General features: G+C 38.2%; 1 protein-coding gene and 1 long non-coding RNA gene across 6 annotated transcripts in view; one reads left to right on the forward strand and one right to left on the reverse strand.

Moving 5' to 3' along the window:
* The window catches only part of SNX16 (sorting nexin 16), a 36,519-nt gene extending 9,068 nt beyond the window's left edge, over positions 1-27,451 (reverse strand). The window contains exons 1-5 of one of the 5 annotated variants that reach the window (XM_065902493.1): positions 27,282-27,451; positions 25,147-25,394; positions 24,920-25,059; positions 19,223-19,309; positions 11,308-11,456 (exon numbers count right to left, since the gene is read on the reverse strand). In XM_065902493.1, the coding sequence (XP_065758565.1) occupies positions 11,308-11,456; positions 19,223-19,309; positions 24,920-25,059; positions 25,147-25,294 (524 nt within the window). In that variant the 5' untranslated portion in view covers positions 25,295-25,394; positions 27,282-27,451. Of the gene's footprint in view, positions 1-11,307; positions 11,457-19,222; positions 19,310-24,919; positions 25,395-26,955; positions 26,975-27,035; positions 27,113-27,281 lie in introns of those variants that run through there. The other 4 variants (XM_065902489.1, XM_065902490.1, XM_065902491.1 and 1 more) reach the window with 4 other exon arrangements.
* LOC136144660 (uncharacterized) overlaps positions 25,410-27,654 on the forward strand; it is a 31,020-nt gene continuing 28,775 nt past the window's right edge. Inside the window, exon 1 of the long non-coding RNA XR_010658611.1 lies at positions 25,410-26,674. This is a non-coding gene — a long non-coding RNA (uncharacterized lncRNA). The remainder of the gene's footprint in view (positions 26,675-27,654) is intronic.

Consider the following 27,654-nt stretch of genomic DNA (forward strand, 5'->3'; position numbering starts at 1 on the left):
GCTATGGTGTTTTAAGCAAGTTGGTTCTTCTGATAAGCAAGAAAATGAGCAAGATGGCTTATGTTTTTTCACACAAGTAACAAAATACAAATATAAAATTGATAGAAGATACAAAGATTTTAGGTTATTTCTAAGATCCTATGAACAAATAGAGATTCTGAATTTGTTACATAGTCTATATGACATAAAACATAAATCTGAATAATGGTACAAGAGATCAACTTAAATGGTGAACAGTATAGTATTACTTTCAGAGAAATGTGAATTTGAACTAGTCTAAAAAAGTCACTATCTTGTTATGAAGAAATACAATTTCTAATTTATATATCATTGTTTCCTCTTCAGGAGATGATTCTAAAGTAATTACAAATTAAAAGATTTTTCTTGTGATTATGTTTATTATAATTTACTTAAATATTTTCTCTAGAGAGTTCAAGAGAATTCTGACCATTCCATTTATGAATTACCAAAAATTTCAAAATAATGAAATAATATGATATTATTAAAAACTGAACTTCCTTGTTATACAACATTCCTCTTTCTAAAAAGTAATTCGGGACTGAGAGAGACAGCTCTGTGTGTGTGTTAAAGCTGTGGATCTTTAAAGTATGACTGGGCTTCCCCAGTGGCTCAGCAATAAAGAACTTGTCTACAATACAGGAGACCGTCAGAAAGATCCCCTGGAGAAGGAAATGACAATCCATTCCAATATTCTTGCCTAGGAAATCCCCTGGACAGAGGAGCCTGGGGTTGCAAACAGCTGGACACGACTTAGCGATTAAACAACAAGAGTTCTACTCAAATGAAGTCCAACGGATTCTCTAATTTTTTTTCCACTATAATTCTAAGGTTATATTCTATATCCCACTTTGTTTAATCTATGGCATAAGAATGAAATTTAAGACTGGCATCACAATTTTAATTTACAAAACACTTTTTTAAGGGGTTCAATACATTTCTTCTGTTTCAACAGGACTCAGTTGATGGAGGAAGAAAGTTAATACTCTCAAGCTTTTTTTCTTATCCAAGAAAAGGGGCAGACGAGAATGTCAGAGTAGTGTTTGAGAAAACAATTGCTTTATCAAAAATTCTGATCCTTTTTTCCTGTCTAGAAAGTCAAGCTCTTACCCCTTCCTGAGAATCACTGACTAGAGAACTTTACTTAGATTTGATAAACACTTGATTGCTTATATGTGCTATGGCCTGCTTAGCGATTTCTTATATATTATCAATGTATGATTTATAAACAAATCAATTAAATTCAAATAAAGCATAAGTACCAAAGAGTCTATACTATTAAATGACCTATGGATTAAATTGTTGGAGTCCTTTAATGGACCGGAACCTGGTGGTACGGAGTCGACGATAAGAAAGTAAAAGAGAGAGAGAGAGAGAGAGAAAAGACCCGGGGACCTAAGCTCTGATGAAGCAAAGGTGCTTAAATGATTTTCCTATGAGTATATACAGGCTGCAGTACAAGAAACTTCTTTCGGGAATGATAGAGATCAGAAAACCAAACGTACAGCAACCGTTACCAAGGGAACAAGGGGTAATGTTAGTCACAAGGTCAGGAGGCAATCCATATCTCAAGAAAGGTGAACAAGACTAAGCAGTTTTGTCCTAAAGAGAATGTTGACTAAAGGAGACCCAAGCCTGCCTCACACAGTGACCTCAGTCCCTGGGAGCAGCGTGCTGTTCCGCTTGAAGAGGGACAGAGGACTCATGAGAGACAGCACGTAGGAATCCTCCCGTCAAACATTCCCTGACATTAAATAAAAGTCAATTCTTTTAAAAAAGTTTTATTTACTTGTTCACTGATAACTTCAATATAACCCCTAATCTCTCTTCTGTATTCAATACTTAATACTTTTCATTTGACCATGATAATAACGGTAAGAAAAATATCAGGACAAGAGAAAATCCAATAATCTGGAATTGAAAGGTAAGAAAAGACTACCTTTCTGCTCTCTTTGGTATGTAGAGTTGACTTTTTAGAGTGGTTGGGAAATCCCTATTTTAAAATTGTGATCAATTATTGACTTAACGTGCCCAACGTAAGGAAACCAGAGATGGTATTCTTCAGCATCGCTTTTATCAGAGCAAACCTGCCCTGTAACTTAGACTCTTCGAGTCTCCTGAAAAAGTTTCCTTCAAAAGAGTTTCACTGTAATTTTCAAACTTCTTAAAAAACTATTTCACTCAGTGAATCTTCACCTTGTATTTCATATCTTTTTTTCTTTCATGGGTGTTTGTTTACATGCCAGTTTTCTAACAGACCAGTCAGTAGTCAAGTATGGATGTGAGAGTTGGACTATAAAGAAAGCTGAGCACAGAAGAATTGATGCTTTTGAACTGTGGTGCTGGAGAAGACTCTTGAGAGTCCCTTGGACTGCAAGGAGATCCAACCAGTCCATCCTAAAGGAGATCAGTCCTGGCTGTTCATTAGAAGGACTGATGTTGATGCTGAAACTCCAGTACTTTGGCCACCTGATGTGAAGAGCTGACTCATTTGCAAAGACCCTGATGCTGGGAAAGATTGAAGGCAGGAGGAGAAGGGGATGACAGAGGATGAGATGGTTGGATGGCATCACTGCCTCGATGGATATGAGTTTGAGTGAACTCCGGGAGTTGGTGATGGACAGGGAGGCCTGGCGTGCTGCAGTCCATGGGGTCACAGAGTCGGACACGACTGAGCGACTGAACTGAACAACTGTGCTCTTTATCTCAAAATTTATGTTAAAAAAAAGAGCTAAAAGTAATGCCTACAATTCATTAAAAGGTCAATAAAGAGCTAAGTAAAAAATGAAATAAAATTCTAGATACTAATTCTGTCAAAACCAAATTAAGCACAAAAAGTCACTGCATGAAAAAGTTAATGAGGGATTTCAGATAGAAATGTTTTATTATTACTACTTCTCTTCAGTAATCTCGGTATTCAGTAAAATGAAAATAACAAAATTTGACATTAACTATAGCCTTGAGGATAGGGATTCTCAAGGCTGGTGGCAGTGAGGGTTGAGGTGCAGGAACTGGGCTGGTGGGTGTGAAGCGGAAGGGCTCCGCTTCCGTAACTGTGGCGGATGTGTGGGCCTGGTTTTGGGGCCTGGTTTACACCTTGATCATGTGTCACCTGGTTACTTTTAGTTCATTTGTGTCCCGACCTTCAGTTTTATTCCTTCTAACATGAAATGCTTCCAGAACAAATGTTTTATGTCAAACCACCTGAGCCTCCTCTCACAAGAGGGAACAAAGCTGAGGTCTTGGTGTTCACATAAGTGCCTGCGTACATTCAAACTTTAACTGCCTTCCTTATTTGACACTTCAGAAATAGTACATCCTCATGTCCATCGGGGTTGTTTCATGCTTGCCGCTATTATCCTGGCCCACCCTCCCCCCCTTCACTTAGCCAACTCATACTTAGCCTTCGTGTCTCAGTTCATCTAATGTCTCCTCAAACAATCTTCTCCAACTAAATCCCTTTCCTCTACACTCTACTAGGTTCAGTGCTCTTATATGCATTACCACACCACCTTGAAGAGATCCCTGTCACAGGACTTCTACACGGTCTTATTAGCATTATCTGTTTAACCAAGCAGTCTTCTGTTTCACCAAAAAGTAGATGACAAGTTCCAGAACTGTACAGAATCTGAACCAATTAGCACAGCACAGAGTAAGTATTCAAAAATAATGAATTTATTTGTAAGAGCTATGCAATTAGAAGGAAAAAAACAATGAAACTGTTAAGAGAATCAGAACAAACTTCTATCCACTGTTGTAGATAAATAATACAATAGAACTCTCAAATTTGAGGTGGATTTTAGTTTTCAACAGATATTCCTACTTTCATGAGAAAATAAGCTTAGACAGCAAAATGTAATACCAAGTCTTAAGAGTTAAAAGAAGGTTAGAATCTGGTGGCTTCTGATGGTATGACTTCAGGATTTATGAAGAAGCACAACAAAAAGAATAAGAAACTTAAGAGCTAAAAGTGAATATTTTTAGAGAACATTTAGTCTAATTACTTCATTTTCTAATTGGAGACATTGATTAAAATCAGTTAAGTAATTGCTTAAAATTATTTCACTACCAAGCTCAGAAAACTGAATTTTGCATAAGATCTTTGAGACCAAATTAGGTAAGAGTTTACATGTATCTGAATACAACATATTTAGCTTTATTGCATTAAAAAGAAAACTGTCCATAATTAAATGCCTACCAAACTAATATTTTGTGTAAAAATCATCCAACCAACCTTAGCAATAATGTGTTCATTCTCATGAGCTAGAATTACAAAAGCTATTGCTTATATAACTGAATTCTTTTATTTTATAAAAATACTAAGGTTAACTCAACCTCTCCTGACAGTCTCTTTACATAAAAAAACAACTTAGACACACGAGAAGATATGGAAATGTATAAAAAAGTTACTTTAGATATTCTTGCTCAAAAATTATAGACTGACTTTTACAACTAGATGAGGCCCCTAAGAAGTTGTTAGTTCAATATACCCCATGTAGTAATTTCCTCTTTAATACCACCGATAGTTTCCTAGCCTCGTCTCTTCTAATACTTAAGGTAAACTCACTTACTCAAAAGGCAGAACACATTTCTATACCAGACAGCTTGAAATGACATGTGACTTTTTTATCTGAGTTTAGGGGTGCTTCCTCTAACTTCTCATTTTTTCTTCTACATGTTAGTCTTGCTATTCAAAATGAGGTCCTAGGCCGGTGGCATCGGCATCACCGAGAAATTGGTTAGAAACGCTGCATCTCCACTCCCAATCTTGCTAATTCAGAACCTGCACTTGAACATGATGTGCATGGCAGTGGAGAAGCACGGCTTTAAAGCTAACTATCATTTAATTGATTCTTTTCTGAATGTGTGTTTATTTGCTTGTTTTTGCCCGTGCTTGGTCTTCACTGCTGCGTGGAGAGTAGGGGCTACTCTGGGTGCAGGGGTCTCTCTCGTGGAGCACTGGCTCTGGAACACGTGGGCTTCAACGGCTGCAGCTCCCAGGCTCCAGGGCACAGGCTCCACGGCTGCAGTGCACGGACGTAGTCCCCTGAGGCGTGTGGGATCTTCCCGGATCAGGGACTGAACCCGTGTCTCCTGCACTGGCAGGAGGACTCTTTACCACTGAGCCACCAGGGAAGTCCTCATTTGATTAATTCTTTTCCCCATCACAAGCTTTCAAACACCTGACTATGGTTATCATGTCTCTCCAAGTAAGTTTTTTTTTCAAAGGGTAAAGATTCTCATTTCTTTCAATTGATTCCTCAAGTAAAATGTTTGGATAGTATTTTTTTTTAAATCATGAGCTTCCGTTAATCCAGATATACCTGGACTTTTTTTCTTTTAAAACAGAGGTAGATAAAGAAACAAAAGACCTATACATAGAAAACTATAAAACACTGATGAAAGAAATCAAAGAGGACACAAACAGATGGAGAAACATACCGTGTTCATGGATTGGAAGAATCAATATTGTCAAAATGGCTATTCTACCCAAAGCAATCTATAGATTCAATGCAATCCCTATCAAGCTACCAACGGTATTTTTCACAGAACTAGAACAAATAATTTCACAATTTGTATGGAAATACAAAAAACCTCGAATAGCCAAAGTAATCTTGAGAAAGAAGAATGGAACTGGAGGAATCAACCTGCCTGACTTCAGACTCTACTACAAAGCCACAGTCATCAAGTCAGTATGGTACTGGCACAAAGACAGAAATATAGATCAATGGAACAGAATAGAAAGCCCAGAGATAAATCCACGAACCTATGGACACCTCATCTTTGACAAAGGAGGCAAGGATATACAATGGAAAAAAGACAATCTCTTTAACAAGTGGTGCTGGGAAAACTGGTCAACCACTTGTAAAAGAATGAAACTAAAACACTTTCTAACACCATACACAAAAATAAACTCAAAATGGATTAAAGATCTAAATGTAAGACCAGAAACTATAAAACTCCTAGAGGAGAACATAGGCAAAACACTCTCCGACATAAATCACAGCAAGATCTTCTATGACCCACCTCCCAGAATATTGGAAATAAAAGCAAAAATAAACAAATGGGACCTAATGAAAATTAAAAGCTTTTGCACAACAAAGGAAACTATAAGTAAGGTGAAAAGACAGCCCTCAGATTGGGAGAAAATAATAACAAATGAGGAAACAGACAAAGGATTAATCTCAAAAATATACAAGCAACTCCTGAAGCTCAATTCCAGAAAAATAAACGACCCAATCAAAAAATGGGCCAAAGAACTAAACAGACATTTCTCCAAAGAAGACATACAGATGGCTAACAAACACATGAAAAGATGCTCAACATCACTCATCATCAGAGAAATGCAAATCAAAACCACAATGAGGTACCATTACATGCCAGTCAGGATGGCTGCTATCCAAAAGTCTACAAGCAATAAATGCTGGAGAGGGTGTGGAGAAAAGGGAACCCTCTTACACTGTTGGTGGGAATGCAAACTAGTACAGCCACTATGGAAAACAGTGTGGAGATTTCTTAAAAAACTGGAAATAGAACTGCCATATGACCCAGCAATACCACTTCTAGGCATACACACTGAGGAATCCAGATCTGAAAGAGACACGTGCACCCCAATGTTCATCGCAGCACTGTTTATAATAGCCAGGACATGGAAGCAACCCAGATGCCCATCAACAGATGAATGGATAAGGAAGCTGTGGTACATATACACCATGGAATATTACTCAGCCGTTAAAAAGAATTCATTTGAATCAGTTCTAATGAGATGGATGAAACTGGAGCCCATTATACAGAGTGAAGTAAGCCAGAAAGATAAAGAACATTTCAGTATACTAACACATATATACGGAATTTAGATAGATGGTGGCGATAACCCTATATGCAAAACAGAAAAAGAGACACAGAAGTACAGAACAGACTTTTGAACTCTGGGGGAGAACGTGAGGGTGGGATGTTTTGAAAGAACAGCATGTATACTATCTATGGTGAAACGGACCACCAGCCCAGGTGGGATACATGAGTCAGGTGCTCGGGCCTGGTGCACTGGGAGGACCCTGAGGAGTCGGGTGGGGAGGGAGGTGGGAGGGGGGATCGGGATGGGGAATACGTGTAACTATATGGCTGATTCATGTCAATGTATGACAAAACCCACTGAAATGTTGTAAAGTGATTGGCCTCCAACTAATAAAATAATATTTAAAGAAAAAAAAAAAATGCAAAAAAAAAAAAAAATAAATAAAACAGAGGTAGAATTTAAAACGCTGAATTCTGGCACTGAATCCCGTATAGATGAATGGTATATAAGGAAAATATACATAATTTTAACCCTTGCATTTTAAAGCATTAACAAGAAAAATCTGGTAAATCAGGATATATGTGTAGCAATTATGAAAACATGGAATAGTAAGATATTTGCTGTGCTGATTAAATGATGTGATTATTTCAAAATAGCAGAAGCCAGAATAAAACAGTAGCTATATTTTAACTATACAGCTACGAGAGACCTTCCCCCTCCATCCGTCTTTATGCATTTGACAAGCTAAGCTAGATGCTGTTTCAGGTACAGGATTGTGCCTGCTTGCTTCTGTATTATAATGTATTTCTCATTTGGAAAGTCCTTCTTTACTTTCTCTCTGTCAATTCAAATATCAGCAATTCTTTAAAACCCAGCTTAAATATCACCGTCTAGGAAGCTTCCTATAACTCCTCCAGTTAAAAGTTCTCTCTTTCCTTCCCCTTCTGAAAAAGACAGATATCCAACTTTTATTTTTTGGTGTGTCTTCTTCCTATTTAGTTTTCTCAAATAAAGGATTTTTATGCACTTTATGCACCTTTGTGTAGCTGCAATACCTTATATATTGTAAAAGACCTAAATAAACATTTATTGAACAAACAAAACCAATAAGAAATTCTATCATGAAAATATTAACGCTTTTATTTTGTATTTTCTAAATGTATCTGAAAATAATATTCTCTTAAAACACTTAAACCAACAATTCCTAATATCCCTTGGATCTCAACTGCATTGTGAGGTGCTAAGGAGTCAAAAAGCAAAGTGAAAGAGCTGCATAAAGTAGTAGTGTCAAACAATTATTTGGCCACATAAAGACAGTACCGTTCTGTGCTGCCATTAGAACTGTAACAGATTGGTATGCTAAAAGGCATACCAATAGGTAATGTAAACTAACTGACACTTTAAATAGTGACTTTTAAATATGCAATTTCACGTTTTTATAAAGAAGAATAGGGATTCTGTCTTTTCCCCTTTCCTCCCTTAGAAGAAATTCATAGATGGACCTGTACTCTTAATCTATCATTCATGGTTCTCAAGCCCCACTCCCTACTTCCAGTATTGTTTGGTTCACAGCAAACAGGACTGATCGTCCCCTTCTCTGAATTCCTTTTATTTTTACCATCTGTATCATGTCAAGTAGAATTTTATAATCTCCCTTATTTTGTCAGAAGAGAAGCCTAATGTCTTCAAACTAATTAAGATTAGTAAATAGATCCTCAATTTCTGTTATACCCTTCTTAGTATGAAAAGGGACAAACGCTTAAGATATAGATTAATAACTCTTCCTTCTGCAAAGTCATGTTTTAAATACTAATTTATTAAGAAACTGCTTAAAATGTGAAATAAAAAACGCTACTCACCACTCACGAAAAAGACGGTACCCGAGAACAAACATAAGGTTTCTACGCTTATCTTACTTCCATGGGGTCGCAAAGAGTTGGGACATGAATTAGCGACTGAACAACAATAACAACACATACATTATTTAGAGTTCTATTTATCTTACCGAATTCCTTCAGTATCTGAGATATATGACAAAAATACATAGGCAAGTCTAAGTGTGAGGTACACTACAGGTTTTTGTATAATACTTTAGAACCTTTAATATTCTAGGAAATTCAAATGAAACCTTTCCCCAACTTACTTGACCAAGAAATCTTTCTTTTCCTGAAAACATCTATCTGTGAATTGAACAAGACCGCTATCACTGTTCTAAGGACAATTTTAGAAACTATTTTAGAAATAGGATCTTGAACGTTTACAGAGATCTAGTACCAAAAATTAAAAAAAAAAAAAAGGTACAGGTCAAATAAGATACACTTAAAAGGTTTAAAAAAAATCAATAAATCATAAGATGAGTTTATCAATGTGGTTCATACTACATAATATTTCATTAAATAAAAAGAGGATGTAGTCATTTATAGAATAAATTCAATTTTAATTTGCTATATTTTCAATACAAATATATAAAGGTTTAATTGAATAAAGAGTAAGAGAAAAGGGATAGGATTTGTTGATTTCCTAGATATAAAAGTCTTTTACGGTATGGTATAAAATTTATTTTCTTCAAGGTTTTCTCTATGATTTTAGAGTTTGTTGGCTTTTATTCCTGCTTTGTATATCTGAATTAACACTATTTTTTTTCCCTTTGGAGAGATTAAAAAAAGACACTATGAGAAAGACTTGACCTGATTTTTAGTGGTGGTGATGGATGAGGGGCTGATCAGGAGACCAACCTAAGGAAGTGAAGTCTGCTTGAAACCTGAAGGAGTTATCTACGCTGGGACTGGGCAAGAAGCAAGGAGCAAGGGCAAGAAGCAAGGAGCAAGGGCAGTACTGTGAAATGCATTTCTAGGAACAGCATATTAAAAAAGGAACAGGGGATTCTGAAAAAGCACGAGACCAACTATGTCTGATGCAGAGAACAGGCGCAGGGAGGAATAATGAAATATAAAGTTGGAAGGACAGACATGTAGTCAGGGACCAGAAATTGCGTCACAAAAGGCCACTGTGGCCCCAGTGGGCTACAGAAACAGGAGTGGATGAGGAAGACAGTGGTGGGAAAGGAGTGATTTAAGTGAGAAGCAACCACTTAGACTAGAGTGGCAATGGCAGGGACGGAGAAATGCAGACAGATTTGAGTAATATTTAAAGTATAACGGCAGGGATGTGTCCAAATGACTAGGTTTTGGGTAGACAATGATGCTGAATATTGGGGGGAAAGTGAGGGAATGAGTTGTGAAGTCTGTTCTAGGTTTGAGGTCACACTGAGATGTCTGAAGGAGATGGCAAGGAGGCAACTGCAGCAGTGAATCTGGAAATGGGAGGAGAGGTCTGGCTTGTAGTTATTTTATTAGAGGAAAGTGAGGAGCGATGGCAGAGATCTCAGGCAGTCACTGAGCTTAGCACACATTAAGAAGCAAGATATATATGTATAGGACATGTGTCATGTGTAATATCAGTTCAGTTGCTCAGTCACGTCCGACTCTGCGACCCCATGAACCGCAGCACGCCAGGCCTCCCTGTCCATCTAAGGTGAACAAATAAAAGAAAGACTAAGAAGAAAGGGTGAAAAAAGTGAAAGCGGTTTTATTTGTTTTCCATTCTTATGTGAAAAATTGCTGAAGATCGTCACAAAAGTAGGTCTCTACACAACATGCTATTGCTGCACTGTAAATGCTGTCTGCTGTTGGTTAGTCACGAAGTCGTGTCTGAGTTTTTTGCGACCCCGCAGACTGTAGTCCACCGGGCTCCTCTGTCCGTGGGATTTCCCAGGCAAGAACACTGGAGTGGGCTGCCATTTCCTGCTCCAGGGGACCTTCCTGACCCGGGGATCCAACCCCAGTCTCACACACTGGCAGGCGGATTCTTTACCATCGAGGCACCTGGGAAGCTACAAACATGCTAATTTTTTCAAAATGGTTCTAATTTATCTTATAATGTAAGTTCCAAGATTAGATACCCAGATGCAATCAGATCATATAGCAATTTTCTTGTAAATATATTCAGATACAAAAAATAAAGAAAGGATATAAATCCCTTCTTTCCCTTTCTAATAGTTTCTGGTATTTTTACTTCACTCTCTGTATAAATTAACCTGATTTCATGATTTTTGTATTACTTTGGAGAATTATAAATATTGTCAAAATTATATAGTGTCATATTTACCAAAAATCTACCAAAATGCTAGCTACTATTGTAAGTTATTACTAAAACACTAAACTCAAGTTTACAGCTCAGTAGGTGGTTTGACTACATGGCACAGTGAGTTTTTAACTTTGCTGGACTTTTCGTAAGTGTGAGTATAAACCAAAACCAAGTAAGCCCATACTGAAAAAAGCCAAGAAAACCACAGCTACGCTTTCAGAGAGGATAAGTAATTATACTCCTACTTTGTATTTTTTGTGCTTGAATAAATGTGGTCCTAGATTTATTCTCTAGTTTAAACCAGTTATTGGAATGCATTCGTAACTCTTATTCAATTTGTTACATACCAGTTAGCAATGTCCTTGTGAGCTACTAAATTCTGAAGAAACGCTTGTAATCCTAATTGCCTATCTTCTAAAAAGTCGGCATTGTAATTATCTCTAAACCAGCGTTTTGGTGGAAGGGCTAATCGAAAGCCTGGAAACATCTCTTTTAACTGAAAAAGAAGAAAACAGAAAATACAATGTTCAACTAAATTACCTGAATTCTAAAAAATCTAACCTGTTGACTCTATGAAACTACTCACAAAACAAGCTTACAATAAAATTTAAATTCAGATATATGCTTTTTACGGCTTGACTGTTTTACTTTGATTTCTGTGTATGCACAGGAGTTGCAGTTGCTCCTCGTTCCTGCGAACACTTGGTATTGTCCATCTTTTTAATGTTGGCCATCCTACGAAGCGTGTAGCAGTATTTCACTGTGGCTGTAACTTGCCTGTCTCTGTCGACAAATGGTGATAAGTATCTTTTCATGTGCTTGGATCTATTCAAGTCTTCTGAACCCTCTGCTTTTCAAAAAAACTGGGTACTTGTCTTTGGATTAGGTTGTCAAGAGTTCTTTATATAGTCTAGATACAAGTTGTTTATATAGTCTATATATAGTTCTAGTATAGAACCAGTCTATACTAGTTCTTTATATAGTCTTTATATATTCTAGATACAAGGCCTTTGTCAGGTGTATGTATGATGAATATATTCTCCCAAACTGTGTTTTGACTTTTCATGTTATTCTTAATGGAGTACATTTAAAAATCTTTACTGTTTCCTAACTCATCCTTTTTTTTGTTTTTTCCTTTTCTGGTTTATGCTGTTTTAGATACTATCTAAGAAACCTTTGCTCACTCCAGGGCTGTAAAAATTTTCTTCTATGTTTTTTCCTAGATGTTCATAGTTTTAACTTTTACATTTTGGCTTCTAATCCATTTTGCATATTTGGCTTAAATTTTACTTTCTTAGGGAAGGCTTTTCCACCTTCTAAGCTGGGTGAGATTTCCCTTTATACACTCTGATTAACTGACTATATTAACATAACTGGATAACAAGGTACCTCAAAATTCAGTGGTATAGAGCAATCATTTATTAGGCCATGGACTCTGTGGGCTGGCAATTCCTACAGGGCAGGGTGAGGATGGATTATTTGTTTCACAATGAATTAGAACTTCAGCTGGACACTTGAGGTTGAGAAGCATCTGAAGTTCACTCCCACATATTTATACAGGAATAGGCTGTTTGCTGGCTGAGACCTTAGCTGGGGCTGTCAATCACAAGGCTGACAGGGCCTCTCCCCGTATAGTGGACTTTCTCACCACATAGAGACTGGGTTTCAAAGAGGGAGCATCCCAAGACAGAAAGCTAGGATGAAGCTGTATACTTCTTATGGTCGAGCCTCATTCACAAAGCGTCAGTTCCACTGTTCTCTATTACATCAGTTACGAGCACACCCATTTTCGAGGCAGAGAGGAAACAAGATTCTACCCCTTGATGCTAAGTGGCAAGATTCCGGGAGAGCATTTGGGACTGAGAGTGCTGCTGCAGACATATTTGGAAAAGACAATATGCCACACATTAGCAAATCTTTCACTTATTTTTTAAATGACATTTATCATGAGGCAAATTAAGTAATGTCTATTTAACTGGATTCTCGTACCAGACCAGTCATTCTAAATGTTGGCTGCACACTGGAATCACCCAAGGAACTTTTGAGTAGGAACTCACAGATATTCTGAGAGGGCTCCACTGTAAACAGCTCCCTTTTGTCTGAAGATGATTAATTGATATTAATGACTGTGTCCTACCTCTGACATATTTGGATTTTAACTGGTTGGGATATGGCCTGGGCATTGTAATTTTAAAAAGCTCTCTAGGGAAGTGCAAAGTACAGCTAAGACTGAGAACCATTTTACACACAGTTGCACCCCCAATGCCTAACACAATGCCTGCTACATTACAAGTAGTCAACAATCTACACTCAATAAATGGATGAAATGAAATGGAACCACATACATTCACATTTCTCTACTTAAATACAAGACAAATATTACAATGTAAGAAAAAAGACTAGCAAAGGAGAAAGATTCACAGGGTAAAAAGCTAAAGAAATATATAAAATATTCTGTCAACATTTCTATACTGAAAATTCTGATTTGATTTCAAGATGTAGATAGATATTTTTGGCCTTGGAGTCTGATTGTTTACTGTTTGAAAGTAATAAAAGCTTTAAGGATGAAATAAAGTCTTTTAAAAGATTAATTTTAAGCTTTAAAATTTAAACGTAACGTATGTCCACATGCATGGTTAAATTTTTTTTTTCCCCCTTAAAAAATAATCCTCTGAAAAGAGTGAGTTGTTCCATAATTAGGCCTTCACAAAGTGTTTATAAGTGCTTATTCAATAACTTTATTTTGAACAAAGTACAATTTGGGAACTATACATTAGCTTGAAATAACTAATAAATGGTAGCTTTTATATTTCATTAAACATTAATAGATTTCCTGTGAAATGACATCAAAGTAGGCATTTGATATTTTTATAAAAAAGCCTTGAAAAAAATGACACACATGCTGTGGGATTAAGATGGAGAACTGAGCAGATTCATCTAATTCTGTCTTTCTGAGTTCTGCTAAAATTATGGTAAAGAGAAAAAAACTTAAAACAACATCCTGGAAACTAAAAAGCACTGAGGAGAGCAGCAATTGGCTCAAGAGAGCCAAGAAACCTGAGGTGCAGAAAAACTTACTCCAAGTTCATACTTAAAGAGACCTCACACTGCTCGCAAACTGGCAGCACGAGGCAGGCGACTGGAAAACACCTCGGGAGAGTCTGATCAACTCAACAGCAATGACTTTAAGATCCTGCAATCAGAAGTTCTCCAGGAAAAGCCCACCTTTCCCATTACACAGTGAATCTTGAAGTCAACACAAGACTCTCCCATGAAGCAAGAGATTCCAATCAGCTATTAGTACCCAACTGTTAATCATGAGCAGACAACCAAGAATTACTACACACTAGTACTTAACGTGGAAGACAAAGGCAAATATCACAAGGAGGAAAAAGTATGAATAAAAATACAAACGATCACTAATGCAGTCAATGGATTAAGATACTACATTAAGAAATAAGAATAAGATGACCAAAAGAAAGGAAATGCAGAGAAAAGATGGTCTTAGAAAGAGAAAAGGAAAACTGCCTTCAAAATAGCAAAAAAAAAAAAAAAAAAGAAAGAAAGAAAAAAAAAAAGTAAACAGGGGGAGGAAAAGATCCAGAATCATATAGAACCAGCCCAAAGGTCTGTTTTACAAGAGAGGTGACACAGAACATAGAAGGGAGGAATTCATTAATAAAGCAATTCAAAAACACTTCTCTGAACTGAAAGACATGGACTTCCCAGAGTGTCCAAGTTAACACAAGAAAAGAACCTACAGAAAGTCACTGTGTGTCCCCTTCCTCTTGAACCCCCCACCCCCACCTCCCTCCCCACCCCACCCTACAGGCTGTTAGAGGCCTAGTTTGAGTTCCCTGAGCCATACAGCAAATTCCCATTGGCTATGCATCTTGATGTTTGGCAGAAACCAACACAGTTCTGTAAAGCAATTATCCTTCAATTAAAAAATAAATTTAGAAGGTGGCCAAAAAAAAAAAAGTCACTGGAAATTTCAGATTAATTACACAGAGAAGATTCAAAAGACTTCTAAAGAAGAAAAAACAGGTGACACACAAGTGATCAGGAGCAGGAACAGCTCTGGACTTCTCGAGGGCAATACACAACACTAAGAACAAGATAAAACAGCTTTCGAAACATCCCACCCTCCCCTTCTCTGTATATTATCTGTGGTGAAACAGACCACCAGCCCAGGTGGGAGGCATGAGTCAAGTGCTCGGGCCTGTTGGGCTGGGAAGATCCAGAGGAATCGGGTGGAGAGGGAGGTGGGATGGGAGACCGGGATGGGGAATTTGTGTAACTCTATGGCTGATTCACATCAATGTATGACAAAACCCACTGAAAAATAAAAAAAAAAATTAAAATAAATAAATAAATAAATAACTCAAAAAAAAAAAAAAAGATAAAACAGCTTAACGTCTTCAACATTCTGAAAGAACATTTTCCAACCTAGAGTTCTATACCCAGCTCACAACCAAGCATGGAAACGGAGTGAGCATTTTAGACGTGTGGGGTCTGAAGGACACTGCTTCCCATGCGGCCTTCCTCAAGAAGCCACCGAAGGGTGAGTTCTGCCAAGAGGAGCCTGTGATCCGAGAGAAGACATGAACAAAGGAAAGGAACCCCGACAACGGAAAAAGTGAAAACCCCAGAAGGATAGTGAAAGGCAGCTTTACAACCGCCTCATGTCGGTCAGTCTGGGACAGTTCATGACAGTGTGACCCAAGAGACAGACATGCTGAAGACTGCCATGAGTTTCTTTCTAATGGAAGGACTGAATGCTTGGTTGAGCTTAGCCCAGATTTTCATGAGCTCTGCTTGTCTTGACAGTGGGCTGATAATGGTTCTGCTCCCTCTCTATGCTCTGCTGGGTGGAACCAATTGAGAATAATCATTTTACATCAGAGAATTACTCAACTTTAAACTACTTCTGCAAACTGGAAGTAGAAAACAGTTAGTTTTCTAGTAGAAAATAAAGAAAACCTCACTCTCATGGCCACATTTCTGCAAACTATTCATCACCAGTCTGCTCTACAACTCTGCCAGATGTCTCAACTCTGAGAGACGGTGTGTTCCAGACCTTGCTCATGACTCTGCCCTCTAACTTTCTCAGAAGAGGTTCTGAAAAACTCCTAGAGAAGTTGAAGCCAGATTATAACCCAGGTAATTTAAAAAAGAGGAAGAAAAATTTCTCTTTCTAAACAGTGTTATTTTAACTAAAATGATTTTCACATTGACAACTGGCTATTTTTTTTCTCACGACTATAGAAAAATGGAAAATGTAAACTCCTCAAAGTTAGAATCACATCTGTATAGTTTCTATATGATATCAAATTCCTAGCACAGTGATGAACTCAAAAACTTCATGACTGGTTTTACAAAATGAAAGATGCTAAGATTTTACTTTAACAATTATAAAAATAATAACTACCATTTAAACTGTGTGGCTGCTGGTGTCTGACACACATTTTTGATTCTTGCCAGTAAAATCAGGTGATGAATGGAGCTCTTTCTGGTACCTAGAAGACTGACATATACACTTATTAATTTTAAGTGCCCAACTTAGAGGATCAAGGATATATCTTACAAGACTTAAATTAAACTTCTATTAACATCTTTTTTCAAAAGCTTAAGAGCAATCTAAATCCCAGCTTGCCTAAGGCAAGAAATATTTTGGCAGTAAAGATGAATCTAAAGAGATAAAAGGAAGCAAACACTAAATAATAGTTGAGTCCTGAGGAGAACAAAAGTCATAAAGGATGAAATAGCTCTGAACTAAAACTGTTAGAAATGAGTTTGTATGAACAAAAATTATAACAATTTCGTAAGAAAGGTAAGAATTCCACTTAAGTATGTGGTAACTTAATGAATCACTTTGGTCTTGCGTATTTTAACCATTTAAAAAGATGAACAGAAGTAAAGAATTATAGGCTTTTAAATCAACAATGTAAAATAAGAACTCGGGAACAGAAAATAAGATTTATATATGATATAAATATCTTAAGTCATCTTAACAATACCTTAATTAAGGATAAAATATTTAGCATTTTATATTTTACCTTTTCATTAAAACTGAGGTTTAAGAATGGTGGAAGCTTTTTGGCATCCCGGCAGTTGCAAAGTCTCATAAATGGAACTTCTCATCACCAAACGTTCTAAGTACACACCAACTTGAGAAGTTCAGAGAGTCCAAGAAGGTGAGAGGGAAGATGGCAGGTGGGGAAGCAGGACCAATAAAGTTTCCTCTACTCAACATCTATCAAAATAGGGAGTAACCCGTGGTCCGAGGTCATTGTACTTGGCCTCTCCGAAGCATTGTAAACCGCTTGCTTCTTTTGGAAAAATGCCTTTTCTCTTGGTTTCTTAAATACCAGTTACCCCTACCTGTCCTACCTGGTTTTCCTCCAGCTCTGTGAACACTTTAGCTGCTGTTTCTCTACTGAATTCTTAGTGCAATTTACTCAATCAATTCCCTAGTGTTAGAAATTTAGGTTGGTTCTAATTTTTACTATTTAAAACAAAATAAAAAATGAAAAAAGAGAAAAATACACAAAATATTATGAGAAATATCCATAGGGCTATATCCTGCCCATATCGATAATTTACTATATAGGATAAATCCCAGAAATGTAATTATTGTGTCAAATTATACATAGCTTTAGGATGTCCTCTAGGAAGACTTATGTTTCTAACAACAGATATACCACTTAAAGGCTGTCAACTTGACAGGTGAAAATTAAAATGGTTTTCCTTTCTTTTCTTTAACTGTAATTTTATTTGTTTATTGGTGGTGCTGGATCTTCATGGTTGTGCAGACTTTCCTCTAGGTGCAGAGAGCGGGGGCCTCTCTCCAGCCGCAGGGTGTGAACCTCTTGCTGGGGCAACCTCTCCTGTTGTGGAGCACAGGCTCCAGGGCACAGTGCCTTCAGCAGCCGCAGCGTGTGGCCTCAACAGCGGTGGCTCCCGGGCTGTGGAGCACAGGCCCAGCAGCGGTGGTGCACGGGTTCAGCTGCTCCATGGCACAGGGGATCCTCCCAGACCAGGGCCGGAACCCATGTCTGCTGCAATGGCAGGCAGATTCTTTACCACTGTGCTACCAGGAAAGCCCAACAGGTAAACAGTGTCTTAATTTTCTTTTCTTGGAGTACTCGTGATAGTAAATGGTTTCCAAATTTATTGGTTGTTTATATTTCTTCTGTGGATTACACAGTTCATATCACTTGCTGAATTTTCTATTTTGGGGTGTTTCTTGTTACTTATTTTTAAGGGTACTTAATGTACTGAGGTCTATTGTTATCTTCTTTGTTTCACATGTGCAGTGGACACATGTGAATTCTAGATGGCTCCATGACCTTTGCTCCTGGTGTAGCCTCTGTGTTTCCTTGTTACACAGCAAAAATGATTTTGTACATGCAATTAGGGTTACTATTGAGTTGACCTTAAGACAGGAAAACTATTTACGTGAGCCTAATCTTATCACTTTAGCCCTATAAACGTAAAGCTTCTTCCTGGCTGGTGACAAAAGAGAAAGTCAGAGATATTCCAGCCCAAGAAAAACTTGACCAGCTCTTGCTGACTTTAAAGATGGAAGGGTCATGTGCAAGAGCTGAAGAATAGTATCTATGGGCCAAGAACAACCTTTGGCTAACAACCAGCAAGGAAACAGGGACCTTGTCTCACAATCACAAGAAACCAAGCTCTGCCAACAACAATGATACTGAAAGCTGATTCTTTCCCAGAGCCTCCAGATAAGAGGGCAGTCAAGTCAACATTTTGATTTTGACTCTGTTTGACCCTAAGCAGCAAACCCAGCTGAGCAGTCCAAATCTCTAAATAATGAAGAGGTGTGTTTTAAGCCACAAAGTTTGTGATAATTTGTAATACAGCAAAGAAAACTAACCATAATATGCTAAATTTTTCTTCTTCATTCTTCTGTAATCCTATGATTTTGGGGGTCTTAAACACATACATCTTTTCAAAGTTATAAGATTATGTAAATAATTATATTTCTGTTGCCAATTTTAACGTTTTCACATTTTTAATATTAAAAATAATTTTTTGTTTCCAACAAAAGGAAGTTATATGTAGAGATGGGAGTTCAGACTCTTAATATTAAATGAAACAGTTGTTAGGAAATAGCAAAGATTCGACTTCACTCAAATAATTAACAAAGCAGAAAAAACAAGTAACAACAGTAGAACTCCAGGAACAGATAATAATTCCAAACTGAAAAGTCAGTTTTAGATTTATTAAAGTACTTACTTTATCATTAAGCCTAGAGAAGTCAGTGTATCTTCTAAAGACTACCCAGCTTTCTTCTGGGGTCTTCTTTACTAATATTTTATATACCTATGGAGAGAGAGAGAGTTTTAAAATATATTTCTGTAAATATTTTACAATTTAAGCCAAATAATTTTAAAACTTTTACTTGACAAGCCAAATGGTAATGATTATTATGTTAAAAATTCAGAAATTATTTAGGCCATCAAATGTTCAAATAATCAAATGTAGGAACCAAAAGCAAAGATTTTTTTCTCAGGACTGACAAATTTAAGGCAAAATGCTTTTCTGAAGCACACTAACAATAAATAAACTCATCAGCCTCTAAAATGTATTTTATGCTGCTGTTAAGTCGCATCAGTTGTGTCTGACTCTGTGCGACCCCATAGATGACAGCCCACCAGGCTTCCCCATCCCTGGGATTCTCCAGGCAAGAGTACTGGAGCGGGTTGCCATTGTCTTCTCCAATATTTTATGTTAATATACTCTAAAATTAATATGAAAAATAGCCACTATTGTCTTACACAGTCAATAATCAAAATAACTATAGTTAAATTAATAATCAATAACTGCCAAGCAAAGTTTTCAAATAAATCAGATGTTTTAATCTTCAAGGATTAAATACAAGGTAGAAAATAGCTGTAGTAGATGAAAGTTTACATTTCTATAATTATGTAAAATTTTCTAGGCTACTGAATAGAAAAATTTGGTTGAAGCAAGTCAATATTTTAAAAGGTACTTAAGAAAAAGCTAGATTCTATGTTTCCTAAGGATAATTTTAGAATTTATTGTGAGGAAATACTATTTATAACAGAATCTCAGAGAAACATCTGGTAGTTTTTGGTACAGTGTTTTGAGCTAAGCTAAATACATGACACACAAAAAGTACTCAATAACTATCTATTGAATGAGTGAAACTCTCTTAAAAAGAGTAACTTTTTTCCTTCAAGTTAAGGTGTGGAATAGCTTTCAACTGTAGCTCTAGAGCTGCACTCTAGCTGCAAACGGCCACAAAATACTTGAAACGTGACTTTGACACATGCTGTGAGGGTAATATAGAACAGATTTCAAAGACTTAGTATGAAAGAAGATGTAAAAATACTTCATTAAAAAGATTATATAATGGCTACATGTTGAAATAATCATACTTTAAATATATTAAACAAAATACATTACTAAATATAATTTCATCAGTTTCTTTTTACTTTTTTTAACACTAAAAATTAGGAAATTTTAAATTACAAGTATGACTCATATTATAATCCTATTGGATGATCTAGAGACAATTTATTAGTTAGGGATTGTTGATCATCCTTCCCATTTGATTCGTCTCCCTTACAGACTTCTCAGCTTTGAAGGGAGAGAATCAGCAAGGGTTAGGATGGACTCTTTAGTTTTCAGGTAAAAAGTAAATAATCTATCTCTGTAACACATAACGGTGAGGATGAAGATGACTCAGACACCCTGTAAAGTCTCCAGAAAGTCCTGATGTAAAACAGCCATGCAGGGGATGAAAAGTAGATATTCTTTCTAGAAGTTACTAATTCAAAAAGGGATAAATTGACTTTAATACTTTTGACTGTGAATAACTGATGCATGATAAAAGTCACTTCATATGATAATTACTTCAACTATACATGATACATATTAACTTTATTTTTTCTGTTTTAAAAAATGAGCCCTTTTCTAACTGCTACCCTTCACAGTGGTCCTTTTTTTCTCTAGGAAAAACACAGGATAGATTTTTGTTTTATTTTTTCTAGAAAACTCTCCTATCTACTTGTTTAAGTAGTACTTTCAACGAAAACTATGTACAGTACTGATCATTGCTTCCTCCAAGTTCTAATAGCAGCTATTGTCTCTACTCTTTATTTGAAACTTAGTGTATACTACTTTGTACTCTTGTTTTATGTAGTCTCTGCTTTAACTAAACAAATGTAGACACATACACTGATCATAAAATACATACAGAAAAGCACAAAAACTTCAGTATACAACTTAATAGATTTTCGCAAAGTAAACATACCATGTACTGAGTGACAAGAGGAAGAAACAGAAACAAAACATTACCAAAGAAGTCCACCCATGACTCTTTCCGGAACCTGCTCACCACTCCTCCCAGTTGCTTTTTGTTTTTAAACACTTTTCAAAGACATTACACTGTCTATATAAGACCTTGCCAGTTTTTCCTAAACTTTCTTCAGTTAAAGAGATCAATTCAAAGAAATATACCAAGGTGAAATTATTTGACAAACCTAAGACCCTCAATCTTGTAACTCTAGCTTAGACCTCTCCCCTAAACTGAACACTGAATATATATCTATGTGCATATATATAGAGAGAGAGATAAAATACATATACATGTGTATACTCTCATATGTACATACACGTAACTGACATCTCCACTTGATGTCTAACAAACGTCTTAAACCTAGCATATGCAAAAACAAATTCTGGTCTTTCTCTCAAAATCTGCCATTTATTAAATGGCAACTCTACTTCTCACATCGTTTAGATGAAAAGCGTTGGGATCATCTTTGCTTTCTCCATCTCCCACATCCAAAGGCTCTCTCTTCAAAATATATCCAGAATTGATAATTTCTTAGGCCCTCTTCCCCCACCTGGTGCACACCACCACTTCTCCCATGGATTACTACAAGAACCTAACCGCCTCCCGCCTTCCTTTTCCTCCCACGAAATCTAGTCTCAATTCAGCAGCCAGAATGAGCCTTTAAAAAGCTTAAGTCAGATCATCTGATTTTCCCTTTTAAAATCTTTTTGAGATTCCCAGCTCAAAATGGGGAAACTCTAAAGGCCTCATAAAGGCGTCTGTGCTCTACTTGATCTGAGGGTCACACTCCCTTGCTGTTACCTCAGTTCCTACATCTCTCCCCACTGATTATTCTGCTGTCAGCCACGAGGGTCTTGGCAGTTAAACCACCTGTCTGGGAAGCCCCCTCTTTCCCCCCGCATCATCCTGGGTATTGTCATGGTTCACTTTCTCTTCAGTTCAGTGGCTCAGTCGCGTCTGACTCTTTGTGACCCTGCTGACTGCAGCACGCCAGGCCTCCCAAGTCCATCCCTGTCATTTTCTCTTAGTGCTACATCTTTTCTGTGAGGCCATGACTGGCAGTGCCACTTATTGCAGCTCCGGTTTCAGGAAACTATTTCTTTCCCCTTTTTTATTCTTCTCTACAGCACTTATCACCATGTGACAAACTAACATTAAAAATAAAATTGCTTATCTATCTTTCAAACGTTCAGCTGAGCTCCTGTACCACTATTACCTGGAAGAGGGCTTGGCACATAACAGGTACTCCAAAAACATTAAATAAATGAATAAGTGAATATGACTGATTTTATATATGTCATTTATTTCTTCCTCTGTATTGTCTTGAAAGACTTAATATACAAACTTTTCACACACATTATCTCAGTGAATGCTCATTTTTTTGAGAAGGTAGGTCACTGTACAGAAATGAGCCACCAATTTATTATAATTTCCAAAACTCACTCACAAAAAAGTCAGATCCATGCAGATTTGCCATTCCTATCATGTCTTACAATATTTTAACTCTAAAAATTGCCTCTTCATAATTTCAATATTCTTTATCCTAGAAGATCCTTCCATACTGTCATTAACTATACAACATGAAATGTTGAAGTAAATATGAAATCATTACTTCCAGAAAATCCAAGAGAAAGAACAGTTTCAAAGAACAAGCTTATAAATGGATTTAACAAGGTCACTGGATAAAGAAATATGTAATATATAATGAGGACAAAATAGATTAATTTATTAAAATAGTATTTAAATTATTTAAAATATTTAAAAATATTTTTAAAATATTTATTAAATATTTTACTTATAAAATATTTATATTTATAAAAATAAAATATTTATTAAAAATAAAATTATTTAAAATTAATTAAAATATTATTTAAATAAAGACTTAAGGACATGGTTTAGGTTCGTAGGTTCAAAGATTTGGTACTGTAAATGTGTCAGTTCTCCCTAGATAGATTTAATACAATCTCAATGCAAAGGGGCAAGACAACCCTGAAGAGGAACAGCAAAGCTACAGAACTTAGCTACCAGATGTCAATGCTACCATCAGGCCTTAGTGATGAAGACAGGGTGGAACCAGTGAAGAAGGGAGAAATGGAACACAGAATCAGACCCGTACACTTATGGTCACCTGACTGTGACATAGGCAACAAAGCAAATGCAAAGGAGCTAAGAGTTGTCTTTTCAATAAAAACCTGATTTTAGGAAGAAAAAAATGTGTCTTGACTCTTCATACCATGGACAAAAATCAATTCCAGACAGTCTATAGCTCTAACTTTGAAAGGTCCAACAATAAAGCTTTTAGAAGAAAACACAGGACAACATACTTGTAACCTGGGAGGAGGCAGATTTGAAAAAGAGCTAACTGTAAAAAAAAAATTTAATGTGTTGGACTATATTAAAACTAAGAACTCTTTGATTATTGAATGAACCACTAAGGCAGGCAAATCACAGAGTGAGAGATGATAGTCACAACACATGTTCTGAAAAAGGACTTATGTCCAAAATACACAGGAAACTATAAATCAAAGTGGAAAAGACCTCCCAAAAGGAAAATGAACAAGTCTTGAACAGACATTTCAGAAAAGAGAATACTCAAATGGCCAAAAAAAAGAGTCTTAAAGGCAAATTAAAACCACAATGTATCATTCTGCTCACTAGAAAAGCTAAAATGAAAAAAAAAAAATACTACATGTTGGGAGGGTGTGGAATAACTAGAATTCTCAAGGTGGGAGGAGAAGGGGAAGACAGAGGATGAGATGGTTGGATGGCATCACCAACTCAATGGACATCAGTTTGAGTAAGCTCCAGGAGTTGGTGATGGAGGGAAGCTTGGCGTGCTGTGGTCCATGGGGTCGCAGAGTTGGACATCACTGAGTGACTGAACTGAACTGGGAAGGTGTGGAATAACTAGAATTCTCATACACTGCTTAAAAGAGTATAACTTAGTACGGCCGCTCTGGTACATTGTTCATCAGTATCTTCTAAAGCTGGGCAGATGATCCAGAAACTTTATTCTTAGGACTTTATATCAAACAGAAGTGAGTACATGTGTTTAATGAGGGACAAGTACTACAGGCTTGCAGCAATAGTATCTGTAAAAGTCCCAAACCGGAAATGATCAAAATGCCCTTCAGCAGTAGAACAGATAAGCTGTAGTATATTCACATAAAGGAGTAACATCAGTAATAAAAGTGAGCTGCCTACAATTACATGCAAGATCAAGGGTGAATCTTACAAATGTATGCTGAAGAGACCATATCCAAGAGTAAATACTTCATAATTCCACCAACGTGAAGTACAGAACCAAGGCAAAATTAATCTAGGCCATCAGGAGAGTGGGTATTGACTGACAGCACGAGCAGAGGCTTTTAGGATGTTGTAACGGTCTATTCTTGACTTGTGTGCTAGCTTCACAGCTGTGTCTGGTTTGCAAAAATTCATTCAAGTAAAGCAAAAGTACACCAACAGCATGACAATTTGAGGGGTATAAACCAATTGACTTATAATTCAAGAAATTATAAGTATAGGTTAACATCATTCAATACAAGTTTAGAACACAGGTTAATAAATCTTTCATCTAATGATGGATAGCAGAAGTCAATACTCACAGTAAATTTAGCTCTTTCTTCCATCACCTCATAACCCAGGATAATAGGTGTAGAAGGTCTATCTTCCAAATTCACTGTTTCAGGACTTTGTTCTTCACTTTCTCTTGGTCTAGCAGAATACTCAATGGAAGAATCTGCACCTGTAAATTTAGTCCTAATGAGGGGACTACTACAGACAGATGAAGTGCTTTCCATTTGGTCAGATACACTGGTCTGTTTAAAATTACCCATATTTGAATCTTCTAACTGGCTTTTGGAAGAGTTTGAGCTTGTTGAGATACTCCCAAAAGAAGAACTTCTTTGGTTTCTGTTGGTTGCAAAACTGGAAGCAGAGTTCCCTAGGGGCATAGGAACTGGAACATAAGGAGTTGCCATCTTCTTTTGGTGTTTGTAACAAACTTGCACACTTCTGAGTCCGAACAATTAGAGAACAAGTAATAAGCAATACATTATTTTCTTCTTAGGAATTCACTCTCTAAAAATGAGAGGAACACATGAAAGATTAGTTTTTGGTCAGGAGCATTATCCAAAAGAAAACAAAATGCTCATATCCATTTCTTTTAATTTTGTGACACTGTATTATTTTATTTAGAAAGAAAATACACCCCAAACTTCTTTCTTTAATCTAAAAATATCACCTCTAAGAGCTCCTGTTTGCAAGACGAAGAGAGCAGAAGTATTCTACACCCTTTTTCTTGATCCTAATATTACATGGTATCCTTTTCCCCGGATTGCTGTAAGGGTCATTGTAACCTGACAGTCATGGACATAAAGGAGTTGAAAAGAGGAAAAGTGATAAAGATTGTTCTGAAACTTTATTCTCTTTATTATGATGCTGACACTACTACATATCGTACAGGCAGTGGAGGGTAAAGGGAAGGAAAGAAAGGGAGAAAAATTATTTTATTTCCTTCCGATTTAATTAGGGAAACTAAAAAATTATCCAGAGTAATGACAGTCACCAGAAGCTTAGACAGCTTGTAAGGTAAAGAATAAACAGTTTTTAAAGCAACAGGTTATTAAAACCAGGATCAAACGGATTTGGGGGAAAACCAAACTTGGTCAAATTATATTAATCAAATAAACCGCAATGAATATATATATCGAACAAGATTAAATGATTAAAAGTTTAAACGTTCTTCTAGTTTCCAGACCATCCCTAATTCCTACACCATAAACTGCAGGTACTGAACAAATGTTCAAAACCCATACTCCATAAGCTCTGTTCTCAAAAGGAGTTTATCTTGTCTTATAATTTCACAATAATACAGGAAAAAAGGTTTCCCACTAAGCTATTAATAAAGTACGAAATACCAGTAAAGTACAGATCCGGGAAATGGCACACAATAATGGGTCTGCCTATCCAACTACGTCTACGCAGCTCTACCGGCGAGTAAGGTAAGAGACAAGCCGCGGAGACAACATTTCTAACCCAGCACGTGGCTCTGGGCAGCCTTCCCCATCATCAGGGACTCGGCAAACCCGAGCTGCTGATTCACCGCTCCTCGGTTCCGCCCGACGGCTTCCTCCCAAAGAAGTAAATAAAAGCCTGAACTCTCAACCTCCTGACGGCCGGCGGGGTCGCCCCGCCCTTGGCCACGCGACCACCTGCGGCCTCAGGGCCGGGAGCACCCGGACAGCCTCCGAGCTCGCGAGGCCCTGAGCGCTGCCCGGCGGTGAGACACCAGGCGGGGCTCGCGCCGCGGCCTCGACCTGCTCTGAGAACCTCTCCGTCCTCTGGAGGACCGCGGGCAGGTGAGGTGGCCCGAGCCCGAGCAGCACGGCGAGCCAGAGAGGTCGCGGCGTGCGGGTAGCGCAGAGCCGGGGCTACCCAGGACGGGCTCCTCGGGTCTGCGCAGGCCAGGGCTCCTCGGCTCGGGGGACGGCGAGCCTCCGCCTCCGCCCCGGCGCGCGGCAGAGTCGGCGGCCGCCCGGGCTCGGTAGCACTCCCGGCCCTCCGGGGGAGGCCCCCGCCTGCCACTGGGCGCAGGTGTCAGCCGCCGCGCGCTCCCCACATCAGCGCGCCCCCTACCTACCTCAGCGCGCTCCCCACCTTCCTCAGCGCGCTCCCCACCTCAGCTCGCCCCCTACCTACCTCAGCGCGCCCCCTACTTACCTCAGCGCGCTCCCCACCTTCCTCAGCGCCTTCCTCACCTCAGCGCGCTCCCCTCCTCAGCGCGCTCCCCACCTCAGCGCGCTCCCCTCCAAAGCCCGCTCCCCACCTCAGCGCGCTCCCCTCCTCAGCGCGCTCCCTACCTTCCTCAGCGCCTTCCTCACCTCAGCGCGCTCCCTTCCTCAGTCCGCTCCCCACCTCAGCGCGCTCCCCTCCTCAGCGCGCTCCCCACCTCAGCCCGCTCCCTACCTCAGCCTGCTCGGGCGCGCTGCCCCGGGAGGGTTAACTCCGACCCTGCCTCACGGCAGCTTTCGATCTCCAGCCACAGCTCCCAGAGAACTCACGTGACTCCCTTCCCGAAAACAGCTGCTCCCCGCCCGCCTCCGTGCGGGCCACGGGCCCAGGGTCCCCGCCAGGCGGAGGGAGGGGCTGGGCCGCCGCCGCTCCCGGAAGTGACGTCCACCGAGGTCGCCCGCCTCAGGGGCATGAGTTGTGGGCTCAGGGGTCCTTAACGCCTGAGTCTAACCTAGTTTTGTGGTCAAAATTTTATCTTCTTTCCCATAGCTTTATTTTTATCAATTAACTTTTGAGAAATGGAGGCTACGGTCCCTAGTTTGACCGA

The sequence above is a fragment of the Muntiacus reevesi genome, chromosome 12, assembly GCF_963930625.1.
Source record: "Muntiacus reevesi chromosome 12, mMunRee1.1, whole genome shotgun sequence".
In the NCBI taxonomy this organism is placed as follows: Eukaryota; Metazoa; Chordata; class Mammalia; order Artiodactyla; family Cervidae; genus Muntiacus; species Muntiacus reevesi.